At 33.4% G+C, this 19,533-nt stretch overlaps 1 protein-coding gene across 1 annotated transcript; it reads left to right on the forward strand.

Moving 5' to 3' along the window:
* The first annotated feature begins 3,275 nt into the window (after positions 1–3,275).
* LOC128292647 (uncharacterized) lies at positions 3,276–8,265 on the forward strand. The gene is made up of 3 exons (XM_053027533.1): positions 3,276–3,405; positions 3,567–3,639; positions 7,941–8,265. The coding sequence occupies exons 1-3, from the start codon at positions 3,309–3,311 to the stop codon at positions 8,224–8,226; spliced, it is 456 nt and encodes a 151-aa protein (XP_052883493.1). The 5' UTR covers positions 3,276–3,308; the 3' UTR covers positions 8,227–8,265.
* Positions 8,266–19,533: the final 11,268 nt, after the last annotated feature.

Below are 19,533 nucleotides of genomic sequence, written 5' to 3' on the forward strand. Positions count from 1 at the left end.
TTTCTGCTGGAAGGTTTTGAAATGAAATGTGATGTTTTACAACTCAATCGTTTGAGCTTACAGGATTGGTTTAATAAAATTAATAAAATAATTTTTTCGTCAAAGTACTCACACACGATCTTTTGATTACTCGTGTTTTGATAAATTAAATAACTTAATTACTGGGATGATAAAACTAAGTTTTCACGTAAATTAATCGACAATGTTTTTACGTAAGGATGTAACCTTTATAATCCAACCATATCGTTTAGGTCGGGTTTGGGGTGTACACACCGTCTTAACTCATATATATAGTTGCAATATTCTCACTTCCAATGTTAGTACGTTGAAAGGGGTCAACCATTGATCCCTTTTATTTTCCCCTTTAATTTTAACCAAAATGATGGGTTAATGCCCAAACAGCCCTTAGGGTTCCCAAAACCTAAGCTATTTACCCACCTTCTCCCAATTGAATTAGAATTTCCACTAATCAAATCCTAACAGGACTTTTGTCAACCTTTACTATATCTTCTCCTATTTCTTTTCTTTTCACTTCTTTACCTGAAATTTTTACATGATCTAGCTACCAAATATTTTTTCTTTTCAACAGTAGATCGTTCTCCATTGGTTGATTTTCCACCAGAATCGTAATTACTGTCAAATTGCAACCATAGTCTTTGCCAAATAATTGATAAGAACATTCCAATCCCAATGTTTAAATCTTAAATTCCTGTTGAATTTCTACCCACACTAATTTTAAGATTGATTAAATAATCTTTTATTAATCTTGCCGAAATTTTCGATAATCTTGATAAATCTTGAAATTTATTATTAATTCTTGTGTAAATGTCGTTTGAAGGACTCGATTTAGGTACCTCAGACCAAATTTAAGCACAAGGAACAACGTTCGAGATCCCAGAGATAGGTGTGTGTTCTTTTACAAGCGAATTGGGGCAAACCATGCCTCAAAATAGAGCCACATAGGCTTCTAGTCCACACAGCTAGCCACACGGTTGTGTCTCCCTTCTAACTTGATTTTGCAATTTCCTCACAACTCAGCCACATGACCGTGTAACCCATCCACATGGCTTAAGGCATTGCATACGGCCTGGCCACATAGACTTGTGTCCTTATTTTATAGTTTTGCCTTGAATTTTTATAAATTGTAAAATTTAGTCCCTACATGATTCGTAAACTATTTTTAGGGTTTTATCTCTTATAATTAGGTCCCTAATACTTTTAATAATGTGAAATATATGATTTGATTGGTTAGATTATTTCTCTTTATGCATGATATGCGATTAAAACTTGTTTACTGTCATTGAATTATTGATGTATTGTCACTAATACTTGCATTACAATATTTTTAATTGCGTGAACAACATGCCTATTATTATTAATAAACTAAAATTATGACATTCATGTCCACTGCTACTGTTAAAACTGAGTACAAGTTATGCATGTCTATTGTTTCTGTATTGTATAGTTAATAACATGTCATACTACATTGCATGGGGCGAGATGATGTGAAAAAAGGAAGTACTGACAGTTTTAATTGCAAACACTGGTGGTTTATCCGCAAATTATTGGTAGCTTTTATCTGCAAACCCGCTGTGTATTTACAACTACTGGCATTGTATTAACCTGCAAGCACTCGTTGTTTATCCATAATTTATACTGGCAGCTATTATCTACAAACTCGTTGTGTATCCACAATTATTGGTAGCGTATTAACCTACAACACTAGTGGTTTATCCATTTACTGGAGTGTCCGAGATGTAAGAATTCTGAGGAACTCTTACTATGGAGTGTAACAGTGGGGTAGGACCTATTTATATTGTTAAACTGAAATTTCTATGTATTGCATCATCATGCACAAGCATGCTCGAATGAACTGTCAATTTCTGCTATGTTATATGATTGCTAATGTATGGTAAATTGTAGTTACATATGCTTGGATTACTGTTTGACACTGATTTACTTGTGATGGAACTCACGCTGAGCGTCATAGCTCACTCCCCCTTAATTTTCATTCTTACAGATAACCTACTAGGTTAGAACACAGGCACGACATTCGAAGGGTCTCTGCTTCGTTGTTTTTATCAAGCTATTTTAGGCTTACTATTTTATTATTATTATTCAAGATTGTATTATTTTATTTCAAACTATGGCATGGGACTTAAGAATTGAATTTTTATATTGCATGATACTTAGTTTAAGTTTTAAGATAACTAGATATGATTATAAATGAGTTATGCATGAATCCCTAGTTTTTATTAAACAACCACATATCAAATGTTTAACAAATGTTTAAAAATGTTTGTTTTCAAAACAACCTCTTAATTAAAGTTTTGAGGATTAATAAATTGATATTTAACTAATTCTTTTACTTTAACAAATGTTTAAAATGTTTGTGTTCAAAACTTCAATAGTTCACTGGGTCACTTCGATGGCTAATGTAATCTTTCGAATTTAGGACTAACATCTAGGCCGGGTTGGGGAGGTTACAGTTTGATAGCTCACCCTTTTTTTTATTTTCCATTTCTACAGACAACTTACCAGGTTAGGATGTGAACAAGGCATCTGGAAGGTCCCGACACAAATTTTTATATCAAAATATTTTAAAATTATTATTTGATATTTTTATTAGTTAGAGATTGTATTAAAATATTTTGAACTATGGCATGAGTTTTATGATTTGTTTTCTTTTAGCATGCATAACATTTAATCTGATTTTAGGATGTCGAAGCATGAATATTAATTAATTATGCATGAACTTCGGTTCTTATTAAAAAAAATGTAAACTGTTATAACTTTTATCACTGCTAAATTTTAATTGAAGATTTTGAGTAACAGGTAAATAGGAAATTAACTAAGTTTTTAAAAGAAAGTAGACATCATTACATAAATAATCTAAATTGGTTTCTTGATAACTCATGAGCTTTTATGAAAAATAAGAACAAGTTTTCTAATGTTTACATATGACAAATTTAAAAAATCTGATAACTTATTGGGTCATCTCGATGGCTAATGTAATCTCTCGAATTCGTGTCTAACGTCTAGGTTGGGTTGGGGACAGGAGCGAAGGCAGAAAAATTTTTTTAGGGGGTGAAATTAAATTTTAATTTTTACTATCGTAAAAATACAATTTCACCATTTGAATAGCCTATATCTTTTATAATTTTTAAAGGATTAAATTAGTTTTTTTTTATCATTTTTAGGGGGGGCCAAAGTGAAATTTTACCTTTACTAATTTAAATTTTTAAAAAATTAAAGGTCCTAAATGAATTACCGTGTTTGGATGCTTGAAAACATTTTCCAAAGGGAAAATGTTTTACTGGACACGGGTAGAATGCCCTTCAATTTGGGGAAAACGTCTTACTGATTTCAATTGTGTAAGACATTTTCCATCTTCTCTTCATCCAGGTAAGCCTTGTTTTTCATCCGTTCCTCAACTTTAAGCCTTCTTTTTCTTCCATTATTCAATTTTTTCCATCTTCTTCTTCATCCAGGTAAGTCTTCTTCTTCTTTTGTTCTTCAAATCCCTTCCTTTTTTCCTTAATCCGTCACATATCTTCTCTTCTCAGGCAAATTTTACAAACTCTGCTTTTTCGTTTTCTATCTTCCTCTCTTTCTCAGGATTTCATTCCTCTTCGCAAGGTATGGCATCTTCTTTAACTCTGCTTTTTCATTTTGTTTTGGTTATGGGTTTTATGATTTGGGGTTGTGGTTTTGGTTTTGGTGCATCTTCTTTAATTCTCCTTTTCATTTGCATGTATTATGGATTATCATAAAATCAATTAAAACAATGCCTTAAAAAGAAACCCAAAAGGAACTTATTTTCTGATTCCCTTGGATTGAGATTGACGTGTGGTTGTTGTCCCTCTTTTAGACCCGCTCGGTTCTCTTCATTCTTGCTATTTCGACTTTTTTTTGCAATACTAACAAACCGTGGTCGTTCTCCTGGTAGTCGGCAGTGACTTTGACTTATACTTTCGGTTGTTGGTGGGATCATCATTTTTCATTCGATGGGTTTTGACTGGTGTTCTCATGTGCTGTTTTAGGTTAGTTGTGTCATATACTTTGTGAGCCTATAGAACCAGAAGCTTCACTACTAGTTCTAGCATAAATACTCTTAACAAACCAATTTTATTTAAATCACCCTCTAAAACTATAATAAAACTTGGAACATCTTAATTTTGCCAACACAAGAAGTATATGAATTAGGCTCCACCAACTGGAAATGTTAAAAGCAAATTTGGATTCTTTTTATAAAACAAATTTGAAAGTCTGTTGTGCAAATATCATGATTCAAAATTAGGAGAGAGTTGTAATGCTAAGTGCTCTTGCTTAACTCATTAATAAAGATACCAAATATGACAAAATCATCAAATGAGGTATACTTCTTTCATTGACAATCATAGTTTGGTTTATAACAGTCACTGATCACTGCCGGGTAATGCTTAAATACACCCTCCATCTACTACAAAAACAACCTAATATAATTAGCACTCAATAGGGGCGATACCACCGGCCATCATTGTTGAGTTTTCCCCTGTTTGAACTCCCACTATCCTTACTATTTCTCTGATGTGGAGGTGGGCTTCGAAGTTGAGCTTCTGGTTGTTGCTGCGTTAATAGGAAGATAAATGGTTTAAAATCATTAGGTATATCCTACTATAATATTACAACAATAGAATGTCACTGAAGTATAATCTTTTCCGACATGAGAATTACCAAAAAATAAAGAAAATAAAAAACCAAAAGAAAGGAAATAAAACTCCTTTTCTGTTTTCTGATTATGATAAATCATGTTTTGACATTCAGATGAGACAAAGAAAGTGTTTAGTTCTTTTACATTGGAATTTTCTTTTTCTATTTCTTTTTCATCAATATTTCCTGCATCAGTTAAATACCCCTAAAGAAAATGCTAACCAATTCAATCTAGGTATATTCCTCAACAATTATAAATCCATTGCCAATTGGCTATTCGCTTTTAGAAACCAATAGGCAAGTCCACTCATGGTCATTTTATATGACATTGACCAAACATTTTATGGAAATAGCTTTTAAAAGTTCTAAAACATAAACTGATATTGCAACCTAGTTTAGTTGGGTTTATGTTTGATTCTCAGTAGCTATCATTTTATTTTGATCTTATCATTTTAATGCATCTGTTGGTAAGGTCACAATTCTCTTTAGAATATTTGATCAAGGAAATCTAGGTTAGAAAAAAATGTATGAATCTCTTAACTTAAATTAATCTTAATTATGCATATGGTTTATAAATATTTTATTAATATGGGTTGATTAAGAGTATAATAGATTCTTTTAATCTTGCTTTACATTATGTTTAGGATAAAGGTGTGGTTAGGCTACAACAACATTAACAAATCTTTTCAATATCACCAGATTCTTTTACTCCTAATACAAATCTTAACGTTCAAGTACACTGTATTTCGTCATTTTCCTTTTTAACTATATACTTCTACTAATATGTTATGTAAATATCATTATTTTGGTTTTTTCTTTTTTTTCCTTTTTAAAGTCAACAACATACAGAATCACTTTATATACGTAAGCAATCCCTTGGTCAATTGAAGTTCCTGCCCAAAATCAAATGGATATAAGTAATTAATTATTTAATGCATTTGATTTTTGGGGAAAAAGCCTACTGTATTTATTTTGACTATGAGAAAAATAATGCCTTTAAGGAAAAATGAGAACTGTTTCAGAGTGGAAAGAAGAAAAAAAAAGTAGATTTTGGCAATACCTGAATACTGTTATAAGGAATGCAGTATTGAAAAGAGCTAAAGGTCGAAAAACAGCATGTTAAAGAAATAGATTAGTTACCATCACTTGTAAGAGAAGGAGCTGGTACAGCAGACTAAGCTTCAACTTCGGGTGAGACAATAGCCAAAACAAGAGCAAAGATGGTCACAACTCTCATAAGAACCCTGAAAGAAATGACTGTCGTGTTTTCAAAACTAATAAATTCCTACAGAAACCCTTTCTAAAATTATCAGCAGGGAGCAATATGTGAGAGAGCACTGAAGAAAAACACAAAGTTGAAAATGTCAAGGACTAATGCAGAAGAGAGAAAACTTGGGTTAAAATAAAGAGGTTGAGATTGTATTATAGGGAGTTAAAAATGCGTTTATATTTTAATTTTGTAATTTGTAATCAAAACCACAACAATTGTGTTCCAATACTTTTTCAATCATAATCTTCATCATTTCAGCAAATTCACATTGTTTTCTCACATTTCCTTTTTTTTTCTTGTGATGAATATATCTTAAATTATGCCTTTAATCATGGTAACTTTAGTCATAGTAACTTTAGTCATTGCTTGAGAAACTTTCATATATGTATGTATGCAGTTTAGTCATGGTAACTTTAGTCATATATGTGATCTTATGAAAAGTTTGCATTTTTTTGTAGTGATCAAATATTTGTGTGGCATTATTTTGTGTAGATGGATCGTAATCAAGATCAAAATGCAATTGTCGGAGTCGTGCCTTCAGTTTTAGCTTTTAGGGCTCTCTAGATTAAAAAATTAAAAACTAGGAAAGAAATTGATTTTCACCCTCAGGTGAATCGAGATTCTGAAAGAGAAAATTACATTAATAGTATTTTATATAGTGGTGACCAGCATTGTATTGATGTGATAAGAATGAGATCGATAGCCTTTTTTAATTTGTGTGATATTCTTAGTAGGAATAATTTGTTACCATCAACTAAATCGGTGAATATTGGGGAGCAAGTAGTTATATTTTTACATATAATTGGTCATAATGTAAGGTTTCGAGTGATTGGATCTAGATATTATAGATCAACTGAGACAATTCACCGTTACTTTAGGGTTGTATTGAGAGCTATTTTGAAATTGTATAAGATAGTTATTAGATTACCTAATAAGTCAACTCTTAGTAAAATCAAAAACAATCCAAGGTTTTATCCTTATTTTAAAGATTGTATTGAAGAATTAGATGGAACTCATGTTCGTGCATCCGTTCCACTTAACATTCAAGGAAGATTTTGTAACCGTAAAGGGGGCACAACACAAAATGTATTGGCTGCCATTACATTTGATTTGAAATTTTCCTATGTCCTAGCTGATTGGGAAGGTAGTGCACATGATTCTCGTATTTTAAGTGATGCAGTATCATGCCCAAGAGGATTAAGAATTCCAAAAGTTAAGAATTATAAAACATTAAATACCAAATAGTTCTAGTAAGCTCATAATTTATTAGTAATAATTATGTTTTGTCAAATTGTAGGTAAATACTATCTTGCTGATGCTGGATATGGCATTCGAAATAGATATATTACCCAATATCGTGGTGTTCAATATCATTTAAAAGAGTTTAGTACTCAGGGGCCTGAAAAAGCAAAGGAACTCTTTAATCTTCATCATTCATCATTGCGAATCACTATTGAACGTGTTTTTGGGATTTTGAAGAAACGGTTTCGTGTATTAGATGCTGAACCATTTTAGAATTTTCAAACTCAAGTAGATATAGTTTTGGCTTGTTGCATCATTCCCAATCATATCATGGGAGTTGATCCTAGTGATTTACTTAATCAAGGATTATACGAGGAGCCTAAGTCTGATTTGATAATATCAACTCTTACGGAGCGAAAAGAAAGAGAAGAAGCAAGAGAATGGTCTGCTAAGAGAGATGAAATTGCACAAACTATGTGGACTGATTATATGGCTAGAAATATTAGGTAGGTTTAGGGCTTAAGGTTGTTGTTTCTATGTTATGTATGTTTTAGTATTAAATTTTTTTTAAAAGTTGGATTCTGAAATTTTAGTTTATTATGTTTGTTGGATTCTGAAATTATTATGTCTTGAATTTGTTAGATATTGATTATGTTTCAAGCTTATTAGATATTGAATTTATTATGTTTTAAGCTTGTTGGATTGAAATGATTGACAATAACAATTATTAATGTAGAATGGGTAAGGGCAACAAAGAAGGGACCTCCAAGCAATTCAGGTGGACAAAACTGATGGAACATTTTTTTCTTGAAATTCTAGCAGAGGAGGCCCAGAAAGGAAATAAGCCTTCTAATACTTTCAAAACAGTTTCTATTAATCAAGTTGACGAAGCTATTTCTGAAAAATTTCAAGTCCAATGCGATGCAAAACATGTGGAAAGTCATTTGAGGACTATAAAAAATAGTGGCAGATTATATGCACAATTCGGGGTGAAAATGGTTTTGGATTGGATGATAACATGAAAATGATCACATGTGATAGAGCGACATATGATGCAGCAGTAATGGTAATTTATGTATATATATGTTAAGTATATTTCAATTATTTTTTACTTGTTATTCTAATTTTGTATAATATCCAACAGGCACACAAGAAGTATGAACCATTTTTGAATAAAAGCATTGATCATTATGATGAAATGGCTTTGATTGTTGGCAAAGATATGGCAACAGGGAGTTTTGCCAGAACATTTGCTGACATAGATTTGGATGATGATAACCAAGATTTAGTGCCTATAGACTGCGAGAATGAAGTGACTGAAGAGGTAAGAACAAATGTATCTTCATCTGGCACATCCAAACGTAAAAGAAAAAAGGCTCAAGAAAGTGTCATTGATGAACAAATTAAATTTGTGGGTGAACAACTTGGCAAAATTACTAATGCTTTGGAACAATTTACTGCGGATAAGACACCACATCTTTATGAAGAAGTGATGTCAATGGAGGTAGAAGGATTTGATGATGACTTCCTGTGTTCTGTGTTTGATTATCTAGTGAGTCATGAATCTGAGGCAAAAGCTTTTTTAGTTAAAAGTAAGAAGCATAGAAAAATTTGGCATCAAAAATTTTCTCAAGGTTGAAGATATTGATACTTTTAATGTGGTGATATTAGTTATGCACTTGGACAATGTTGCTGTTATCATATGGTGTAATATTAGTTATCATGTGTTGTAATATTAGTTATGCACTTGGATAATGTTGTTGTTATCATGTGGTGTAATACTAATTATGCATTTGGATAATATTATTAATTTCTAGTATTAATTATGGTTTGGAAGCTAATTTATAATTATTCAATCCTAGTTTTTATTTTTTATAACACAATTACAAATAATTTATTTTACTTTGGTTGTTTTCAATTTATGACGGTTAATATTCTAGTTTAATAATTGAGTATTATTATATATTTAAAATGATTTATATATTTATAAATAAATCATTGCAATACATGTAAAAACAATTTAAAATATAAATTTATTAATATATATATAATAAACTCAATCAAACAAAGAAAAGATAATAAATTCTTAAATATATAAATTTCTTAAAACGACTTTTCATGAAAATATTTTCAGGAAATCATCAAACAATGTAAAATATTTTACATGATTCATTCAAACACCGTAAAAGTAAATCATTTTCTAGAAATTATTTTCTGAAAAATATTTTCTTGGCAAACAAACGGAGCCTTAAATAAAAATCTATTTCAAAAAATAAAACTGTAAAAATAATTTGGTAAATATTGTTTTCATAGGAGGAACTATAAATAAGTAGTAATTAAAACAAATTATATGTTTCAGATAATAACTAATATAATAACATAAATTTAATTTAATTTAATTAAACATAAGTGGTAGCGTAAAACATAAAACAAAATTTATTGTTAATAATAAAATAAAATAAAACCTTCAAAAAATAAAATAAAATAATTTCTATTGTTCGTTAAAAAAATATATTGCTAAAAAGATTGTTAAACCATTTGGAAAAAAAAATTGCGTTTATATAGATTTCAGCGAGGATAAGAGTTAAAAAATTATTGTTTTCAATTTTTTTTCAAGAATAATTTTAGTGTTCAATGAAAACAATATTTTTCAAAAATAATATTGAGGAAGGGGATAATAGGGTTTGAATCAATGATGTTTGAATTGGAATGGATTGGTCGGGATATCAGTTTGGAAAATGGTGTTAGACTGATTGAATTGCGAACTGGTATGGACTGGTTGAACTAATTAAAAAAACTAGCTGAATTGACGATTGAATCTGTAACCTCACTAACTTGGCCTAGACTGTAGACTCGAGCCGAATAGATTACATTAATCACCTAAGTGGCTCGCTCATTTTTAATTCAAATTTTCGATTCTAAACCTGTTTTATTCAAGTGAATCTTCAACAAGATTATCAAGAATGTAGCAGTGGGAATTTATTAACATACCCTTAAAATAAATAAACATGTTTCGTATTAGGCATATGTATAATTAAGATGTATACTGAAATTCATCTGTAAAACCCTAATAATATTTATAAGTAACAGTTCATCTAATTATAAGATGTCCTAATAACTCATATTATGCATCCTAAATGAACAACTTCTAAAACCTATATTCCAATCATGGAATCCATAAATAATAACGACAATAATTATAAGGATGTAAATAATAATAATAATAATAGCATTCTTTAGACCACGACAAGCTGAGACCCTCCATGCATTGAGTCTGCGTCCTAGAATATTGGATTATCTGAAAAGATAGAAAATAGGGGAGTCAGCTTAACAGGCTCAGTAAGAGACCCTTTAAAATAAATCTCATCAATATTCAAAATGCATGTCAATCATAATAATTATATTTATATAAAAATCCTGATAATACAATAAATCAGTTTTTATTACTCATAGAACAATCAACATTCAAACGAATTCAATTGAGTAACACAATTATACGTAGTATCATTCACAATGCACACTTATCAATTCGGACGAATCATCATATACTTTCCAACGAGAATGCATTGTTTGCCATTTAACAGTCGTACAACGTATCAAATAGCCTTCGGAAATCCTATCCTCGACCACTAGCACACCAAATAGGGAGTTCCTTAGAACCCCCTCTACCTTTTCACACCACTTATACATATGGGTGCAGACAAGCTGTCGTATGGTTGAGGTTACACAACCCCTCACAGATAAAAGCTTTCAGAGAAAGTTATGGTTACTCCATATAAAGGTCACAATTGGAATATGCTAATCTATGAATTCACAACGGACAAGCATATATGCAATATAAACTGTCGTATCTTCCTCCTTTCATAATTCCCCCATGCATATGCAACATAATCAGATCATATAGTTTGATCATTCAGTGATTGTTTAGTATTTCATCTTATAGTAGAAACGAATCGATGAGCGAAACATTTACTTGGCATATACCTATTGTTAGAATTAAGTGACCCAAATTCTTATTTAAATAAAATACGATGGAAAATAAAATAAAAGTAAAATCCATATAGAACTAGACTTCTTTTATTTTATTTTAGAATAAGGTTTTAAACCTTATTAAACTCCATCTATTTTATATTGATTAGATAAGGTGTTTCAATCCTACTAGAATATGGCTTTGCAAGCCTATAAATAGACATAGTCTATTCCTCTTGTATTTGAGTAAAAAAATTTTTCGACATAGTGAATTTTCTTCTCCTCTGCGTGGTTTTTTTCCGAAAGGGTTTCACGTAAAATTTATGTGTTCTTTATTTTTATTTATTTTATTCTATTTTATTTTTCACAAATTGGTATCTCGAGCTTAGGGTTATTCATCTCGATCACGGTAATGGCGTCTTTGAAGTATGAAATTCATTGTTGGATCGCAACACATTTGCGTTGTGGCAAATTAAGATGCAAGCGCTTCTTGCACGATGGATCTAGAGGATGCCCCGCTAGGATAGATAAGATGCCTTCGACATTAACAAATGAAGAGAAGAAGCGTAAGGATCGAAAGGCATTAACACAATTACATCGCATTTGTCCAACGAAATTTTGCAGGATGTGATGAAAGAGAAAACCGCCATTGCATTATGGAAGAGGCTAGAACAAATATGTATGTCGAAAACTCTAACAAGCAAGTTGCATATGAAGCGTCTTTATGCTCATCATTTGGAGGAAGGTGCGTCAGTACACGAACACTTAATGTTGTTTAAAGAAATTCTCTCAAACTTGGAGGCCATGGAGGTTCAAGATGATAAGGAAGATCTAGGGTTGATTCTACTTTGTTCGTTGCCCGTCTTATTCAACCTTTAGAGACACGATTTTATATAGCGAGTCTCTCACAGCTTGATGAGGTTTATGATTCTTTAACCTCGTATGATAAGATGAAGCATCTTGTGGTTAAACCCAACTCTCGAGAGAGGGTCTCATTGTTCGTGGGAGACAAGACCGGAATGTTGATGATGATCGTGGTAGAACACAGGAACGGAATCCTCGTGGTAAATCTAAGGGTAGATTGAAATCTTCAAACAGAGGTAAAACTTGCAACTTCTGCAAGAAGAAAGGGCACATTAAATCTGAGTGCTATAAGCTACAAAATAAGATTAAAAGGAGGCTGCGAATCAAAAGGAAAACAGACGGAAAATTCGGTGAAGGCGATGTTGTAGAAGACTACAGCGATGGTGAACTTCTAGTTGCTTCTATCAATGATTCTAAAGTAAGCGAGGAGTGGATACTTGATTCAGGCTGCACCTTCCACATGAGTCCCAATCGGGATTGGTTTACAACTTATGAAACAAGATTCGAAGGTGTTGTTTTGATGGGAAATAATGCTTCATGTAAAATCGCAGTGTTGGAACAATTAAAGTTAAGATGTTTGATGGAGTTGTCGTAACACTTAGTGACGTGCGGCATGTTCCGAATTGAAAAGAAATTTAATTTCGTTGAGTACTCTTGATTCAAAAGGTGCAGATACACAGTGAAAGTGGGGTTTTAAAGATTTCCAAAGGGTCCCTTGTTGTGATGAAAGGGCAAAGAAAGATTGCCAAGTTATATGTTTCTGTGGTTCTATCATATCGGTGATGCAAATTGCGCTTCCTCTTCCTTGTCGATGATGATATTACTAAACTTTGGCATATGCGCCTAGGGCATATGAGTGAGAATGGCATGGCGAATTAAGCAAAAGAGGACTTCTTAATGGGCAAGGAATTTGCAAACCGAATTTCGTGAGCACTTGTGTTTTGGAAAGCAAAAGAGAGTTCGATTCACTAGAGGAATCCATAACACGAAGGAAACGTTGGAGTATATCCATTCGATCTGTGGGGGCCGTCAGAGTGCCTTGAGAGGTGGAGCTAATTATATGCTAACCTTTATTGATGATTTTTCCGAAAAGTTTGGGCGTTCTTCCAAGCGTAAAGCGATGTGTTTTCCACATTTAAGTCTTGGAAAATTATGATTGAAAAACAGACGGAAAACAGATAAAATACCTCCGCATGCACAATGGCTTAGAGTTACGTTCGATGAGTTTAATAGATTGTGCAAGTCGAAGGGATCATGAGACACTTGATAGTTCGTCATACTCCACAAAGAAAGCGGCGTTGCGTAACGAATGAACGAAGCGATCATGGAGAAGGTTCGATGTATGTTGTCAAATGCCAACTTACGAAGTCATTTTGGGCGTAGCGACCTCATCGCATGTTTTTGATCAACCGATCTCCATCCGCTGCCATTGAGAAAAGACTCCACAAGAGGTATGGTCCGTAATCCCGCTAATTATTCGATTTAAAGATTTTTGGGTGTCTGCGTATGCTCATGTTGATAATGGAAAATTGGAACCGAGATCCATTAAATGCGTTTTTCTTGGTTATAAAGTGGTGTAAAAGGCTATAAGTTATGGTGTCCGAAAATAGAAAAGTTGTGATTAGCAGAGATGTTGTTTTTGATGAAACCGCTATGCTACCTAACTTATCTCTTAAAGACTCTTCCAATAAAGAAAACCAAAAGCGGTGGAGCATCGATTAATACGAATCAACTCCTTAAGCCAAGACAAAAATTGAGAATAGAGTTGCTTCTTCACCGCAATACTCTATCGCCAAAAACAGGACAAGAAGAGAAATTAAACCTCCAAAGAAGTATGCCGAGGTTGATCTAGTTGCTTATGCTTTAAATGTGGCTGAAGATATAGATGCGAATCAAGAGCCATTTAATTATTACGAGGCGATTAGTCAGTGAAGACTTAGAAAAGTGGATGTTTGCTATGCAAGAGGAGATGGAATCACTCCACAAAAAGCAGAACATGGGATCTTGTAAAACTTCCTAAAGGTAAAAAGGTCGTTCACTTTGTAAATGGGTGTTTAAAAGAAAGAAGGGACTCTGGAGTTGAAGAACCCGGATATAAAGCAAGGCTTGTTGCAAAGGGTTACATCAAATTCGGAGTGGACTTCATGATGTGTTCTCTCCAGGTTGTTAAGCATAGTTCGATTCGAGCTTTGCTTGGTATTGTGGCCATGCATGATTTGGAGCTTGAGCGGTTAGATGTAAAAGCGTATTTTGCATGGAGAACTTGAGGAAGATATTTACATGCAACAACCAGAGGGTTTTATAGTCTCGAAAAAGAGGACTATGTTCGCTATTTGAAAAAGTCCCTTTACGGTTTGAAACAATCACCAAGACAAGTGGTACAAGAGGTTTGATTCCTTTATGACTTCTCATGATTTCAAAAGAAGTAGTTTTGACAGTTGTGTCTACTTTAAGAAAAAGCAGTGATGGTTCTTTTGTGTATCTACTTCTTTATGTTGATGACATGTTGATAGCGAAGAAAAGATAAAAGAGAGATAAGAAAGGTTAAAGCCCAACTAAGTGAAGAATTTGAGATGAAAGATTTAGGACCAGCAAAGAAGATACTTGGTATGGAGATTCTCGAGATAGAAAAGCAAGTAAATTGTACCTAAGTCGGAAGGGTACATTGAGAAAGTTCTTTGCGAGTTCAATATGCGAGTGCTAAGCTCGTTAGTACTCCTTTAGCGACCCATTTCGGACTTTCATCGGCCTTATCTCCTCAATCGATAATGAGATTGAGTACATGTCACATGTTCCATACTCTAGTGCAAGAGGATCTCTCATGTATGCTATGGTTTGTTCACGCCCGATTTATCATATGCATCAAGTCGAGTTAGCGATACATGGCGAATCACGGTAAAGAACAACGGAAAGCGATTCGGTGGATTTTAAGATACTTACGAGGCACTACTAATGTTTGCTTACGTTTGGAAGAACTAAAGATGGAGTTATAGGGTATGTTGATGCTGATTTTGCTGGAGACCTTGATAGAAGAAGATCTCTCACAGGTTACGTCTTTACAATCGGAGGTTGTGCAATTAGTTGGAAAGCCACTTTGCAAACTACAGTCGCTTTGTCTACCACTGAAGTTGAGTACATGGCGATTACTGAGGCTTGTAAAGAAGCTATTTGGTTGAAGGGACTATTTAGTGAACTCAATGAAGACCTTCAAATCAGCACAGTATTTTGTGACAGTCAGAGTGCCATCTTTCTTACAAAAGATCAAATGTTTCATGAGAGAACAAAACACATTGATATTCGGTATCATTTTGTTCGTGATATTATTGCTCGTGGTGATATTGTTGTGAGCAAAATTAGCACTCATGAAAATCCCGCAGATATGATGATTAAGTCACTTCCTATAACCAAGTTTGAGCATTGCTTAGACTTGGTTGGTGTTCATTGTTGAAGTTAAACCCTTAAGGGGTTTTTTGGAAGAGGTGAAGAACTTGTTTATTGAAAGTTCGCGATGAAGAACTTGTTCATTGAGAATTTGTGTCAAGGTGGAGATTGTTAGAATTAAGTGACCCAAATTCTTATTTAAATAAAATACGATGGAAAATAAAATAAAAGTAAAATCCATATAGAACTAGACTTCTTTTATTTTATTTTAGAATAAGATTTTAAACCTTATTAAACTCCATCTATTTTATATTGATTAGGATAAGGTGTTTCAATCCTACTAGAATATGGCTTTGCAAGCCTATAAATAGACATAGTCTATTCCTCTTGTATTTGAGTAAAAAAATTTTTCGACATAGTGAATTTTCTTCTCTCCGCCTGCGTGTTTTTTTCCGAAAGGGTTTCCACGTAAAATTTATGTGTTCTTTATTTTTATTTATTTTATTCTATTTTATTTTTCACACCTATATCATTCAAGATATATATAAAGTCATTCAAAGATTTAAATAATCATTCATAAACATTCATATACCTTTGATAATCATGATATGATTCGTGAATTTATAGCATTAATCATAAATATATAAATCACAAAATCAGTCATCCATGTGTTTGTCCATTCTATCCTAATCCGAGACCTAATTTCATAGTCTAGTTCTCTAAATGCTATTAAAAACCTAATCAGGGACTGAATTGCATAAAATAAATAAAGATTAGAAGGGGTTTTCAAGATTTGAAGGGGTTTTCGACAAAAGCAATAAAGTTTCAATAACGAGTGTCGTCACCTAAAATTGAAAAGTCTTAATTGGCAAGGAACAGAATACTTAATGATTTTGACAGGATTTTGACAAGTTATTGACACAAGATCCAAGGATTTTGATGAAGACAATGGATTTGGGCTTGATTGCAAAGATTAAAGAGTTCAAGGAAATTTCCAGCAGCAAGGTTTTGGAGAATAAGATTGTAACAAAGGGTTTTCTTGCAAATATGTGAAGATGAGTGTAGACACTCAATTTTGCCCGAGCCCAGAAATAAGTCCAAAAACAAAAATAATAAACCCCAAAAAAAAAACGAAGTCCAAGTTCAGTCCAGAATTACAAATATAATTTGGCCCGATCGGAATGGCCCATTACTTGAAAAGATTTAAGGTCCATCTATAAGCTTGACTCATGGAAATATAATCTTCAATTATATGCAATCTTAGATATGATATGCAATCTTAGAAGATATGATTTTGTAATCTTAGAGATTTAATTTGTAGATACCTTTTAATCTTAACTGTTGATGTAATTGATCTGTACCATTGGATTTGAGGAGGTTCAACTATAAATAGAGGCCTCTCCCTTCATTGTAAAGACACTGGAGTTTTGGGAAACAATAAAAATTTTTGAGAGCTTTCACTCAAATTTCTCTCCCTCTTATGTTCTTATTTTCTACGGTTTGTTCTTATTTTATTCTTTGTTCATCTTCATTTTTCAACCCTTTTTATTTTGATTTAATCCATGTTTCCCGATTTTTTTTATATATTTTAATTTTTTTAATAATTTTAGTATCATCTCAAACTTTTTCATTTTTAATAATTTTTTAGTATTACTCTTAGTAAATTATTTTTAAATTTTACTCAAATAATTATTTTAAAAAATATATTTCATTTAATTGTCATATTTTATCCAAAAGTTTTTCTAAAATGAGGCAATGTTTTTCAGATTTAGGAATTAGGAAATAGTGCCCTAACATGTCTTTGGTTGCGATTTCCGCTTGTCTAAATGCCTAAAGTATCCTTCTAAATAGATTTTGTAAATCACGAGATGATTTCGATTCACGAGAGTTTAAGAATATCGTGTCCTATCATCTTTGGATGTGATGTTTGTATTCTTTCTGAGCTAAAGAATCTCGATTTTTCAACTTAAATAATTTCGGTTTTAAAAAGGGATCCTATTTTTAAATCCTTTCAAATTTTTACATTAAGACGAAAACTATTCAATTTGGTACCAATTTTGGGCGTTGAGGTGCTAATCCTTCCTCGCACGTAACCGACTTCGGAACCTGTTTTCTTAATTTTCGTAGACCAAAACGTTTTATAAGGTGATCCAATCACACCTAAAAAGGTTGGTGGCGACTCCCGTTTTCGTTTTTCAAAAGTCGATTCCCATTTTTCAAGCATCCCTTTAAAAAATGGTTTTGACAGCTTGGCGACTCCACTGGGGACTTAAGAGAGTCAAGCCAAGAAATTGAGTATTTTCTGTCTTAATGTCGGAAGTTTGGAAAATTTAAAATTGGATCCTTTACATGTGTTTGCTACATATGTTTGTTACCTTATTGTTGTACATTGCATTTGCATAACCGTTGTGGTCACACCCTTAAGTGGGAGTGAGAAGCTACACTTTCGTAAGGTTTTCACCTTCGTATGAGCTAGTGGATTACTTCCGGGATACTGTACCTATGTCTTCGTGAGATTTTCATCTCCGTATGGCAATAGGGAAATGTGTCCCCTTGAATTGAACTTGGTCTATATGAGCCTATAATGGGTGAAGACCAAGGAATCTGCTGGTTCAGGTACCCTGGCTTTAGAGCTAAAACTCATATAGTGAACTTTAAAGAGTTTAGGAAAGATAGTGATAGCCTTTAGTAAGCTACCCTTGTAAGTACTTGTTTATCATTTTTTTTATGATACTGACCTATTTTTATTTTGCTGTCATTACATGTCATTTGGCATTTAAAGTTGTCGATTCACAGCTCGATTTCTAGATTAGAAAGTTTTGTAATGAGGAATCAATACCTTGATAGAATAGAGGACAATGCTTACATGCATGCACAGTCGAGAAAACCCGCTTAGAGAAAGGAGATAGTGTCACCGAGGATATACGTCGAGTTATGGGACTTCACCCGTATTAATTGACGAGAATAAGTTTCGTGAGTCGAGAAACATTTGGGCCCAATGGGATGACGAGGCTAAGCGACTTTTCTATCAGAATTATGGAGACCTTCCCTATTTGCTAGACATCAAAGTAGATAGGCACTTGTTTCGAGCTATGGTACAGTTCTGGAACCCTGCTTATAGTTGTTTTACATTTGGTGGTGTTGATCTTGCACCTACTTTGGAGGAGTGTACGGCTTTATTGCGTTGAGGATTCAGGGTCACAAGGCTTATGTTAGGCCTGCTAGTCTTCCAACTTTTGCAAAGAAGTTAGTGATGATTACTGAGATGAGTGAGCAGTGGGCTATAGCTCGTATACAGCAAAAGGGTGATAGTAAGTGCGTTCCATGGGACGTTTTGACGGATTTGATATCGACACATCCAGACGTAAAGAAAAGGGTCGACGTCCTGGCTTTGAGTATTTATGGCATGGTGATTTTCCCAAAGGCATTGGGACACATAGATGAGGCAGTTGTGGATTTGTTCGATCGCGTTGGTAAGCAGAATACACCGGTACCAGCAATCCTAGTTGAGACATTTAGATCTTTGAGTGTATGTCGGAAAGCCGACGAAGGTAGATTCATTGGATATGCACAGTTGTTGTTGGTTTGGTTCCACAGTCATTTTTGGAAGCTTGATAAGGTTCCTTACCGAGTATTCTTTGAGGGTTATTCTCCTTTAAAAGAAGCAGTAGACATGCCGAGGAGAGATAACATTTTAGAGGAGAGGTGGATAGACATTCTTCAGAATCTTCAAGAGGAAGATGTTATGTGAAAGGCTCATTGGTTAGTTCCTAATGAAGTCCTTTACCGCTGTGGCAGTTTTGATTGGGTCCCTTTGCCAGGAATTTGGGGAGTTGTTGGATATGCACCATTGCTTGTTCTAAGGCAATATAGAGCGAGGCAGTTTATACCGATTACACGGGGTCTAGCTCAAAGTGATTTCTCTTATAAAAGAGATCACTATAAGAAGAAGATGCGAGAGATTTCTAAGGCTTGGAAGAAGCCTTTCTGTATGAAGATCTTGACCGAAGGCTCAACGTCAATCCTTGAGTATAAAGGGTGGTTTAGTAGGAGAGTCAACGATAATATCCCTATGCCAATTTTGGGAGTGGCTCGATCATTAGAGGAGAGCTTAC

This window comes from Gossypium arboreum, chromosome 5 (assembly GCF_025698485.1).
Source record: "Gossypium arboreum isolate Shixiya-1 chromosome 5, ASM2569848v2, whole genome shotgun sequence".
Lineage (NCBI taxonomy): Eukaryota > Viridiplantae > Streptophyta > Magnoliopsida > Malvales > Malvaceae > Gossypium > Gossypium arboreum.

Excerpts from the sequence above, each read along its gene's own strand:
- LOC128292647 (XM_053027533.1), top strand. The coding sequence starts at position 3,309 with ATGTTTTACTGGACACGGGTAGAATGCCCTTCAATTTGGGGAAAACGT. Across the intron at positions 3,406-3,566 it reads TCCATCTTCTCTTCATCCAG|GCAAATTTTACAAACTCTGC; the intron begins GTAAGCCTTGTT and ends TTCTCTTCTCAG. Across the intron at positions 3,640-7,940 it reads ATTTCATTCCTCTTCGCAAG|AATGGGTAAGGGCAACAAAG; the intron begins GTATGGCATCTT and ends TTATTAATGTAG.